Source organism: Macaca thibetana, chromosome 11 (assembly GCF_024542745.1).
Source record: "Macaca thibetana thibetana isolate TM-01 chromosome 11, ASM2454274v1, whole genome shotgun sequence".
NCBI classification, from domain to species: Eukaryota; Metazoa; Chordata; class Mammalia; order Primates; family Cercopithecidae; genus Macaca; species Macaca thibetana.
Window position 1 is genome coordinate 35,455,801 of NC_065588.1, and position 12,252 is coordinate 35,468,052.

The following is a 12,252-nucleotide window of genomic DNA, read 5'->3' on the forward strand; positions in this document are numbered from 1 at the left end:
CTCAAAATTTAGACCTGGGTTTCTACCCCTGGGGTTCCTCTCCCTTTACTTCTGAGAGATCTTTGTTAGAATCATTGATCAAGTTCCTACTACTGAGGTGCTTCTAAAGTCAAAATAAGGGGTTGACAGTGAGCGACCTTATCTAAATGTCACACTACAATTAAAGGAATGCTTAAGGGATTAAAATTGTAGGTTATTTTAAAATAAAAATTATTTCTTGGATGTATGTTAGCAAAGTATGAAGTCCTAGAAAATCCACAGCACTAATCAAGAAGACTTGAGCTACTAGTCATGTGACCTCAATCAATTCCTTTTAACATTTCTGGGCCTCTAACATCTCAACTATCTCGAAAAAGGGGCCTCAACCAATTAGTCCCTTCAAGATCCCTTTTAACTTTAAGACCTATTTTGTCAATAATTAGAAGAGTTTACTATATAATATTTTTCTTTTTTTTTTTTTTTTCAGACAGGGTTTCACTGTTACCCAGGCTGGAGTGCCGTGGTTATTGACAGGAGTGATCATAGCACACTGCAGCCTTGAATTTCTAGCCCCAAGCGATCTTACCACCTCAGCCTCCCAAGTGGCAGGGGCTACAGGTACACACCACAATGCCAGCTTTAAAAATTTTTAATAATTAAAAAAAAAAAGAACAAGGTAACCTCAAAAATTATTCTGAAACCTTCATAAAGATCTTATAATAATTGTATGGTATCATGAAAACTGTCCCTTTGGCTTGGCTGTCATTTGCTTCACATAATGCCTGAGCCACAGGAAAACTATTTTAACACTCTGAGAAGATTAAATAGTTAATCCATTGGGAAACCAAGTTGAATCCACAAATCCCCTTTCCAAAGAGAAGCAGTGAAAATAACAACAAACAACTTTGTTTTATTTTGAATAAAATTGTCCTAATGATATACAGTAAACAAATACTATTATCTGCCATGCATTTTTATTGATATGTTTTTCTTTCTAATCTGAAACTCAGATTATGTCAGGCCACATGTGATTTTTACAGAAAGCAATTATTTATAAGTCCAAGACTCATCTTTGAGCATGCCTTGGGGAAAAACACTTATAATAATGCATATTCCAAGTCAATTTATTTAAGGAGAAAGAGATGAGAATTGGAAGATTGGGCATATTACAGTATTAACTGCTAAGATAATTTCTGCTTTCATGGTTTCACTAAACTGGAATTTCTAGTGCATCATTCACTACCCCATAATTATGCATCAAAATATTAACCAATTAGCAGGTAAGATGGCAAGAGCTCAAGGGGTAGTAATAATTAGACATGAAACCTGAAGTTCCATTGAGTCCCAAATAACAAACAGGTCCACTACTTAATAAACCATATCTGAAAAATGACTATCAACTCACATTTTGTAAATGAAATTATTTCATTGACTTTCTACTTGCATTATCTGCTGGCTTTTCAGTCTACTCTCTTTCATTTCCATTATTTCCTCATCCAAATACAAAGACATATAAGTAGGCCATGATATAAGTAATATCCTCCTAATGCATGGGCATTTTGTATGAAATATGTTTGGAAGTGGGGCACAATTTTTTTTAAATCGTTGTCTGTGAGAAATGTATGAACTAAAAAATGTCATTGAGAAAAATAAAGAGAGAAACAAAAACTCAAATCTAACAATTATCTTTCATTTCTGGTATGTGCTATGATTCTGTTGTGTGTTCATTCCCACATATTTCATGTGTTTAAAAAGCATTGTACTGCTAGATCTAAGCTCCATGAAAGCAAGGACAACATATGTCATGTTTGTTGTGGTGGGAAAGTGTCTGGCATGTAATAGGCACTTAAAGATTTGCTGCATTAAGGATGAAAGGAATAAATAACCAAACACCAAATAATCATCTATTTCCATAAAATAAATATTTCTCGGAGGTCTTACTCATTTGCTCCCATATTTTTTTAACATTAAACTGTTTCGAATAATTTACCTCACATGTATATTTGAGTTTCAACTTAAAAGATCCTTATTACATTGAAAATATTAAGTAAAATGTTTAAAAAAATATTTGGAAATATGTTTCAGAGCACAGCAATAGATATCAGAAACCTGAGTTTGAGTTCCAGTTCTGTTACTTAGTAGCGAATAAACCTTGAGACACATTTTTCTCCTCTATAAAACAGAGATAATAATAGCTGCCCAGGCTATCTCATAGGATTTTAATGTAGAGCAAATAAAATATTGTTCATTCGTATTATAACCAGAATGGGACAAAGAGACCATTACAGCCTACATGTTTCTTCTTCTGTAATAAGGATACCTAAAGAAATTATATTATTAGGAAAGTCAAGTTTGAAATATTAAAATAGTTCCTTCCTGTTAATATAGAGGCATTGTTAGTGCCTGCAGTTTGACTAACAACAACTAAAATCATATTTAACAGACTGCACATGAAAAGTTCTTACAACTCTTGATATCTTTAGGTTGACAAACAAGCATTGGGAAAAAGAAAAGTATAGTGAGGTCACATTGCAAATAAGTGCTAGTGACAGACCTAAAACTGAGCTTCTGAATGTCCAAATAGCCCCTAAGCCTGCTGAGCAACGCCACTCCTTAGAGTGCTTTGGTAAGGTGAAAACCCAGCAAACCGAAACACAAATTAGACCACATTACACACTAATACAAACTAACTGCAAAGAATAGGTACAGTTCTCTGATAAAGCCAGGCAAGGAAATTTTAGTTTCTACATACAGCGAATAACACAAAAACACAAAGGTGCTTTCTGTATCTCTCATTTTCACTAAACTCTTGACATATATTGCAAGCTAAAGTTATTGAAAAGGAAAAACATTTCAAAGTTATTGTGTCAGAGATAGGGAAGAGAAAAAGACACATCATCTCATAATGTATTAGATTTAGAATGTGAAATGTTTGACTTTATCATTTTGAGTTAACCATTCGATTCAATTCAGTATACTTAGATAATAAGAATAGATTCTACATTGTACTTTATTGTTCATTTTTGTTGGCGACATCTATCTAAGCCATCCATTCAACTTACCACATTTCCTAGGAAACCAGCTACCTGATTATTGAGTCTAAAATCCATACCTTCCTACACCCATGCACTCTGAGGAAAAGAAGTGTTGCTGTTGAATCACATCTTACATCTCACATATATATATATACATACACTTCTGTGCGTACGTGCATATCCACTCTAAAACCAGACACCCAATATTTTGGTATTTTCTTAATCTAAGGATGTGATTAGTCCATGATGGGATGTCTGTGAAAAGTTTTATTCTAAATGTATTCCTCACATTTTTAAGTTATAGTACAGTGGTATCCAATAGACACAGATAATATGAAAATTAATTTTAATTATATTTTATTTAACTAAATGTAAGCAAAGTGTTATCATTTCAACATATAGTCAATATAAAAATTGAAATATTTACATTTGTTTCTTCAGAGTAAGTCTTTGAAAGCCAATGTATATCTATTACACTTACAGTTCTAGTCAATATGTACACTAAATTTTCATCAGAAATACTTGTATCACTATTTCTATTTCAAAACTTTACTGTTGAAAAAGTAGATCCAAGTTGTTCGAAACATACTCAAAAGTTTCTAATAACTGGATGAAGGACCAATTTTTAAATTTAAATTTTAACTAATTTAAATTAAATAAAATTAAAAATTTAGTTTCTCAGTAGCATTAATCATAATTCAAGCACTTAATAGCCACATGGGGTTGGATAGCAAGGGCTATTATCCAAATTCATATCTATCTCAATGAAAGAAACCCCACAGAACATCTCAAATATACTGCCAAAAGGTATTTTTGGAAACTGAGTAAAAATTGCTCTCCCTAAATGAGAAACTTTCTGTTTAACATCTTTCTCCCAAAGCTGTATATAACCCATTCACTTATCTTGAGAAACCTACAATAGAGTCATCAGCTTTAACATACTGATAAGCCTCTAATAAAACATAAGCACCTCTAGGATGCATTTCCACGATTGTATTACTCCTTAAAGGAAAAAAGCAGGTCAAATGTTTTTGTTGATTTTGTATATAGACATACAATTTTGTATTGATTTATTTATTCTGCTGAGGAAAGCTGTCACAAACTGAAGGGTAGGGTAACAGGATGCTGGAAAGATTAAATAATTTGAGGAAATATTTTAGTTAAGTTCAGGTCCTGTCTTAGCTGTATCTTTCCTGGCAATATCAAAATATGAATAACCTGTGAAAGTCATTCAGTAACCGAACTAACACCAAATCAAGAACAGGCAACTGACCCAAACCTAAGCGAAACTTTGCAAAGCCATGTTCTTGCCTCTCACCTCTGCAGGGTTAGTGGTTAAGAACTTGGTCTATTGAGTCAAGCTATCTGGGTCGGAACCCTGGCTCTCTCATTTGCTACCGATTTAACTTTGGATGGTTTACTTAATCTTTCTGTGCGTCATCTGTAAATGGCCATAATAATAACAGGACCTAAGTCACAGATTGTTATGAGGAATAAATAAGACTTTACATGAGATAAAACATCTTAACACAGCACTAATCCTGGCACACAGTTTAAGTCAAACTATTATCAGTACTTTTAGCCCAGAAATCAGGATAACAGAGATGAGGATATATCTTCAATAAATAATGGTGGTTATAAATGAACAATCTAAGTCCAAATACTTTATAAATACTAAAGTGCTATATGAGCATAAGCTATTTTTATCCTATATAAAGTAAGTTTACAGGGTAGCTCTGTTCAGAGAACAATGTATTTAATGAAAGAAATCCCCGATTTAGCCAGGTGCAGTGGCTAATGCCTGTAATCCCAGCAATTTGGGAGGGACGGCTTGAGCCCAGGAGTTCAAGACCATCCTGGGCAACATAGGGAGGCTCCATATCTACAAAAATGTATAAAAATTAGACAAGCAAGGTGGCACATGCCTGTAATCCCAGCTACTCAGTAGGCTGAGATGAGAGGATTGCTTGAGCCCAAGAGGTTGAGGTTGCAGTGAGTTATGATGGCACCACGACACTCTAGCCTGCATGATACAGCAAAACCCTGTCTCAAAAAAAGAAAGAGGAAAGGAAAGGAAAGGGGAAAGGAAAGGGGAAAGGGGAAAGGAAAAGAAGGGAAAAGGGGGAAAAGGGAAGGGAAAAGGGAAAGGGGAGGGGAGGGGGGGGGGGAGGGGAGGGGAGGGGGGGAGGGGAGGGGAGGGGGAGGGGAGGGGGGGGAGGGAAGGGGGGAAGGGAAGGGAAGGGAAGGGAAGGGAAGGGAGGGAAGGGAAGGGAAGGGAAGGGAAGGGAAGGGAAGGGAAGGGAAGGGAGAAGGAGTCCTGAATTCAACAAATGGAATCTTTGCAATGTGGCTTACTAAGTTATGTTGAAGTTTTTATAAAGCCTTTCTCCAAAAATCAAACCGACAGTCATTCACCTAAAAAGTCCTAACATGCACATCAAAACAAAATACAAGTTATTTATCAGTCAACATCAGTTTAGGGTCATCCATGTCTCTACAGGCAAAGAAGCATCGGATTTAATAGAATGGTCAACAAACTGCCTTGTGATAGTCCAGAGAATTCACACATAAAAATCTCAAATTTCTAAAAACAAATTGTTTTCACTAATACTGTATGCACCTTCTTCACCTTCCTCGATCAGCTCTCCTAACAAAATTGCCCCTTATTGGGTTTTTTGTCTTTTTTCTTCCCCTTTCTCCACCCCGGTGCAGTCATTAACTGGTATTAAAGGGCTAAAAGAGAGGTAGTAGCAGTGAATAGGAGAAACAGACTAATCTAACAATTGGATAAGTAACCCTAGAATAACCAAGGCCTAATTAAAACTTCAAAAGCCTTCTAACAGGTGATTCTAACCAGTCATAAAACTGTCACCTCCCTGGGTGGGAAAAAAAAAAAAAAAAAAACTTAAAAACTCATTTTATTCTTTAATTAAAGATACAAAGTATACAAAACAGCCATTACTATTCCCAACCCAAGATGTGTCACTAAAATAGTAACTATAGAAATGCTTAGAGGGGAGAATTTTTAAAATAATTTTCTGGAAAGACTACAAGACTGGGAGATTGTTAATAATTTCTAATTTCTTGGAGTGTAGATTATTTTTATAATCCTTAAAGCATAAATAAAGGAAGCGAATTAACAGTAGACTCTCAGAGCTGTGAAAGTCACGCACTTACTCTAGAATGAATGCTTCATTAATTTTTCACACAGTGTGATGATGTTGCAATTTTCCATGAGCAACTATCAGAGCTTTCCTTCTTGATAAGTATCAAACCAGCCTAAATTACATCGAATACTCGTGCCTGTCATTGGCAGAAATATAATTTTGATGTACCTAGTATTTCCACTCACACCCTGGCCTGTATAACGTTACGATTACATTGCATCCACCCTGCCTAACGTCAGTATGTTTCACACAGTCACCCCTTTCACCCTTCTCTGGCTAAAGAGTTTTCTTCCTTCTGTAGACCTCTCCCCGGTGGATTTTACCTTAAATTCCACTTCCATTCAAACACCCAAGAGGCCAGATCTGTCTCTTCTACCCACACGCGAGGGCATATCTAGATTCCCGTGATGCTGAAAAAGATGTCCCATTTGCACAGACATCAGAACCCGAGTGGGCGCGCGGCGGGCCCTGTGGTCGCCGGCGCTGACAGTCAGATGCTTTGTCTCCTGCCTGGGAAGGCCGGAGCTGCATGGACACGTATGACAGACATTCTAGAACTAATAAAAAAGAACACCACAGCCCCGCGCAGAGGCAGATCCTCCCGGACAGGCGATAGTCCAAGGCGGCCAGACCTGCGGCGACTGATCCGGCGAGGGGACGGAGGGGAGTGACGAGGGCTTTTCCCCCGGAGAAGTCAAGACGCCCCCCAGGAACCCGGGGCCGAGCAGCCGCCAGCCACCTGCAAACACAGACGGCGTGAGGGCGGCGCAGTCTCCTTGCCAGCACCCGGCCGCGCGTGCCAGGCCGGCGGGGACCCACTGCCTCAGTTTCCTCAGCCGCAGACCCCGGCCGGGACGCCCCTCAGGTCGCTCCACCCCGGCAGCCGGTGCCCCCGGGCCACAGCCAGGTCCTTGCCGCGCCCTCAACCCGCCGCCCGCCGCCCGCCGCCGGCAGCCCGTCCTCACCTGACAGCCACCCGCACGGAGCTCTCATCCGGGGCGCCCAACATGCTGGCGGCGGGCGGCGACAGGGCCGTTGGGCCTCCGCACCGCAGAGCTGAGGCGCCGCCGGGGCCGCGGGACTCGGGCACAGTAGGCTGGGGCGTCTGCGGGCGGCCGGCTCACCTCCGCCGCGCTCCAGCCATGTTGGGCGACTGAATGGAAAGGTGGCGGCGGCGGTGAGGCAGCAAGAGGAGGAGGTGATTCACTGCTCGCGGGTGCCCGCCCCTTCTCCCCCGCTCACCCCCCAGGATCTGGGGCGGGGACGGAGCGCGCTTGAACGGTGACCGCGCCGGTGGAGAAGCCAACAGGCCGCCGGCGGCCTCGGGGCGGCCGGGTGAGTGCGCCCTGCCCCCTCCGGTGGGGACGCGGCCTCCCAGCGGCCGGACTGGGGACTCCACGCCCGCCGGGGCTCTCCCGGCTCCTCGCCCCGCACTGCGTCAGCCGCGGCCGCGCGGCTGGGCCCTACCTAGCCCTCCCCCAGCCTGCGCCCCGCCCTGCCCTCGGCGGGTCACTGCCTGGCGCTACTGGGCAGGGAGGAGAGGGGGAAGGATGCCTGCGGCCGGCTGCCCTCGCCCGAGGGCGACCAGCCTGTGCGCCCTTCCAGGCTCTTCTAGGAGAAGGAAGCAGCCTGTGCAGGCGCTGCTGCCAGGTCCCTTCTAAAATCGAAGCTTGATTCAGCGGCGCGCCGGGAGCCAGCCAGCTGCTGCTCCGGTTCGGCTTTGTGTCCCACGCATAGCCTTATTGTCCTGTCTGCAGCTTGGACTTTGACCCCCTTCCCTAGCCCCCAGCTGAACGCTCTCCCTCCTCCCTCCCTGGAGTCGATCATTCATGCTAAACGGACTCCCGGGTTTGTCCCCTGTCTCTGGACAGCTGGGCTGTTGTACAGTCCATCGCCAGTTTACCAGCTCGGGTGAGATACGGAAATTATTTACTCGAGATTCCTGAATGCGTTTCTGTTCAATCATTTGTACACTGGTAAATGAACTGCACCCTGGTACTGCCAAGTGTTCCCAGAACTGAATATATCCACCAAGACCTGCTGTGTAGTAAATCCTTCCAAACTGATTTTCTTTCCCTTCTGGCCTTTAAAAAGCACCTCCCAATCCCAGGATTCTCTCAACATTGACCCATTGTGGTTTCTGTTTGTCACTATTGTGCTTCTACATGCCTTCAGATAGCTCTGTGGAAACAGCCTTTATTAGCTTTGCCACAGAGTATCTTTTGTGGACTGCTCCATACATCTCTATAAACAAACATGTGGCTTCATACAAAATAGTATCATAGATTAAATGGCACTATCCAAATAAAGGCACTACCTCAAATGCCTACAATCTACAATCACACACCTAATCATCTTGTTCAGCAGTGATACAGCAGCGTGGCTCAGAGAAGGCTGCAACACTTTGGGAAAAACAAGAAGTGTTTGATGATTTAAACGCATGGGAAGGCAGATGGGGTATATAATGATAGTTTTAAATTTATTCTGTCCCTTAATCTCACTACCCCTAAATCTTAACAGACATGTAACTGGGAGGTAAAGAGGGTAGAGATGCTGAGTATCCTTCTATAGATCAAATTGGTAGGAAAGCTCTCCTCTGGTTACTCTTTGGAGGGCCTTCAGCCTCAAAATTTATCCATTAACAAATCGGAGCTGCATTTCACCCTGACCTGGCAAGCCCATATCTGGGTGGATCTGGACTGGCCACCTTGCTGCTTTTGTTGATGAAAGCTGCAAGGAAAGCAAGAATGGCCCAGCACATTTAGCAAGAAAACTAAAGAGAAATTTGTATAATTCAAGACCCTCTTTAAAAAAAAAAAAAAAAAAAAAGTTGTTCTTTTTATTTTATTTTATTTTGAGACAAAGTCTTGCTCTGTCGCCAGGCTGGAGTGCAATGGTGTGATCTCGGCTCACTGCAACCTCTGCCTCCCGGGTTCAAGCAATTCTTCTGCCTCAGCTCCTGAGTAGATGGGACTACAGGCATGCACCACCATGCCCAACTAATTTTTGTATTTTTAGTAGAGACAGGGTTTCATCATATTGGCCAGGCTGGTCTCGAACTCCTGACCTTGTGATCCACCCGCCTTGGTCTCCTAAAGTGCTGGGATTACAGGCATGAGCCACCGCGCCCAACCTATTTTATTTTTTGAGACAGAGTCTCGCTCTGTCGCCCAGGCTGGAATGCAATGGTGTGATCTCAGCTCACTGCAACAACTTTCTCTGGGGTTCAAGTGATTCTCATGCCTCAGCCTCCAGAGTAGCTGGGATTTCAGGAGTGTGCCAACACATCCAGGTAATTTTTGTATTTTTAGTAGAGATGTGATTTCACCATGTTTACCAGGCTGGTCTCAAACACCTGACCTCAAGTGATCCGCCCACCTCAGCCTCCCAAAGTGCTGAGATTACAGGCATGAGCTGCCTCACCTGGCCAAAAAAAAGTTCTCATTTAAAATAACAATAGTGTACATATATGTCTCAGTAAGGGGAGTCACAAACACAAATGCCTACAGGAGCCAGGCAGATAGCTCAGAAGAGCGGAGCAAGGTGACTACTATAATAAAGGTGAGGACCATCACAGGCCCCTTCCAAAGGCGGTGGCCATCCTCAAGTCTGGCTGAATATTGCCTTGATGAAATGCAAATCCAATGCAGCCAAGATTTTTGTTTCTTGTATGTCTGTTGCTTCTCAAGAAAAAGAGAAAAACAGATCTTTATGCAAAAACTCCTTAGTTTTAAACACCAACAACTAATTCAGCACAATATTTACGTATGCTGCAAACCAGTCAAAATATGTCTCAGGCCAACTATAGTCCCAAGACACCAGGCTGGAACTTCTGGACAAAATATTAGCACCAATAATAGCTGTGGCTTTGGGTTCATATTGCACACGGTTTCAGGAAGAGGCAGTGTAGAATTTCAAATTCTCATTAATGACCTTGTCAGTAATTTTTCCCCAAATCTCTAAAGTTGTAAAATTAACATACTATTTTGTATTTAGTTCAAATTCATGTATAGCTACTATAACACCTTTCCTTTTGACTCCTCTAAATAATCTTAATTTTAAAAAAGTTCCAAGGGCAGAGCTTTTACTGCAAGAGTGGTTTAAGTCCTATTCCAATCATTGACTCAATAAATATTTTAAGTGATTATATGCAAACAAAGTGAGGGACAACAGTGATTTAGAGAAGAATAAGACAATGTCAGCACTTACAAGGAGTTTACTGTCTAGCACAGGAAGATATATTTGAAAATACGTAAGTGGAATAACAGAAATTACAAGAGAAATATGATGAATTTTACCTGGAAGGGTAAGGAATTCTTCAGCTATAAACTGCTCGGGATGGTCTCCCTGAGTCCACTCTTGCCTTCACATTGCAGGAATAATGTCTTTTTTTTTTTTTTTTTTTTTTTTTTTTGAGACAGAGTCTCACTGTTGCCCAGGCTGAAGTACAGTGGGGTGATCTTGGCTCACTGCAACCTCCGCCTCCTGGGTTCAAATGATTCTCCTGCCTCAGCCTCCCGAATAGCTGGGATTATAGGCACGTATCACCATGCCTGGCTAATTTTTGTATTTTTACTAGAGACGGGGTTTTGCCATGTTGGCCAGGCTGATCTCGAACTCCTGACCTCAGGTGATCCGCCTGCCTTGGCCTCTCAAAGTACTGTGATTACAGGTGTGACCCACCATGCCTGGCCAGAATAATGTCCTTTAAAACGTAAGTCATTTATGTCATTTCTCTGCCTGAAACCTTCCAATGGCTGCTAACCCAAATAGAATAAATTATTCTAGACTTTTTAAGACCTTCACACCCTGTCCCTGCCCCCAACTCTGACCTCACATTTTGCCGCTCTATACCTTAACAACTACTTTTTGGTAAGACTGGTCTTTCTATCTCTGGAACTCATAAAGTTCTTTCCTGCCTTAGGGTCTTTGCACTAGCTATACCCTCTCCCTGGAATGTTCTTTCCCCAGACCTTCCCATGGTTGGCTTTTTTTTTTTTTTTTTTTTTAATTTCTAGGTTATCAGTTTAAATGCTGTTTTCTCAGAGGCCTCTCCTGATCACCCAATCTAAAATAGCACCCCCACAAAGACCAGCTACCTGATTTGCACCACCCGGCGCAAAATGAAGATGTGAGGGATCTTGTAAGAAAAGGAGGATAAAAATGGTATGAAAGGTAAAAAAAAAGAAAGCTTTTCCCCTTCTTTAAGCTCTCTCATGTCATGGTGTTTTTTTGTTTGTTTGTTTGTTTGTTTGTTTGCTATTTAATGTCATTCTCCATAAAGAAAAGTTAAAGTTTTAGATTATTTCCATGACTTTTTCCATTTGTCTTTATAGTGTACAATGCTGGTTTTAAGTATCAATAGAAGAGTATTTAACTCTTACATGGGATTATAAAAATTATACAACTTATTTCATAGTTCATACCTCCTTATGTATTTATTCTTAACAGTAGAAACCTTGCACAAAACTAACTCAACTGTTTTTATTTCATACACACATATGCTACTAACATTTCCTACCTTTGGCTTACAGATTATGTCAGAAAGAACTGAAAAGAAAGGAAACTACTCTGTCCCATCTTTCCTTTCCTTTTACTGACACGGTCTGGCTCTGTGTGCCCACTCAAATCTCACCTTGTTTGTAATAATCCCCATGCATCAAGAACAGGACCAGGTGGAGATAGTTGAATTGCAGGGGCAGTTTCCACCATGCTTTCTGATAGTGAGTTCTCATGAGATCTGATGGTTTTGTAAGGGGCCTATCCCTTCACTTGGCACTCACTCTCTCTTGCTACCCTGTGATGAGGTGCCTTCCGCCATGATTGTAAGTTTCCTGAAGCCTCACCAACCATGCGAACCTGTGAGTCAAACCTCTTTCCTTTGTAAACTACCCAGTCTTGGGTATTTCTTCATAGCAGCATGAGAAAGGACTAATACATTACATCATCACTTTTGGAGTTAATGGCTGGCTGCTACAGGAAGTTATGAAAGAAGAAAAGAATAAGACTGGGTTCTTTGGTCATCTTTCAGAATGTCATTGCCTTCTTTTTGCATTGGAAGTGTTAAAGTA

The 12,252-nt window shown here is 41.5% G+C and overlaps 1 protein-coding gene across 11 annotated transcripts in view; it reads right to left on the reverse strand.

Moving 5' to 3' along the window:
• KIF21A (kinesin family member 21A) overlaps window positions 1-7,546 on the reverse strand; it is a 163,472-nt gene extending 155,926 nt beyond the window's left edge. For 7 of the 11 annotated variants that reach the window (XM_050750122.1, XM_050750121.1, XM_050750126.1 and 4 more), the window contains exon 1: window positions 7,147-7,545. In XM_050750122.1, coding sequence (XP_050606079.1) covers window positions 7,147-7,190 — 44 coding nt within the window. In that variant the 5' untranslated portion in view covers window positions 7,191-7,545. Of the gene's footprint in view, window positions 1-7,146 lie in introns of all 11 variants that reach the window. The other 4 variants (XM_050750118.1, XM_050750123.1, XM_050750117.1 and 1 more) reach the window with 1 other exon arrangement.
• Between the last annotated feature and the right edge of the window lie 4,706 nt (window positions 7,547-12,252).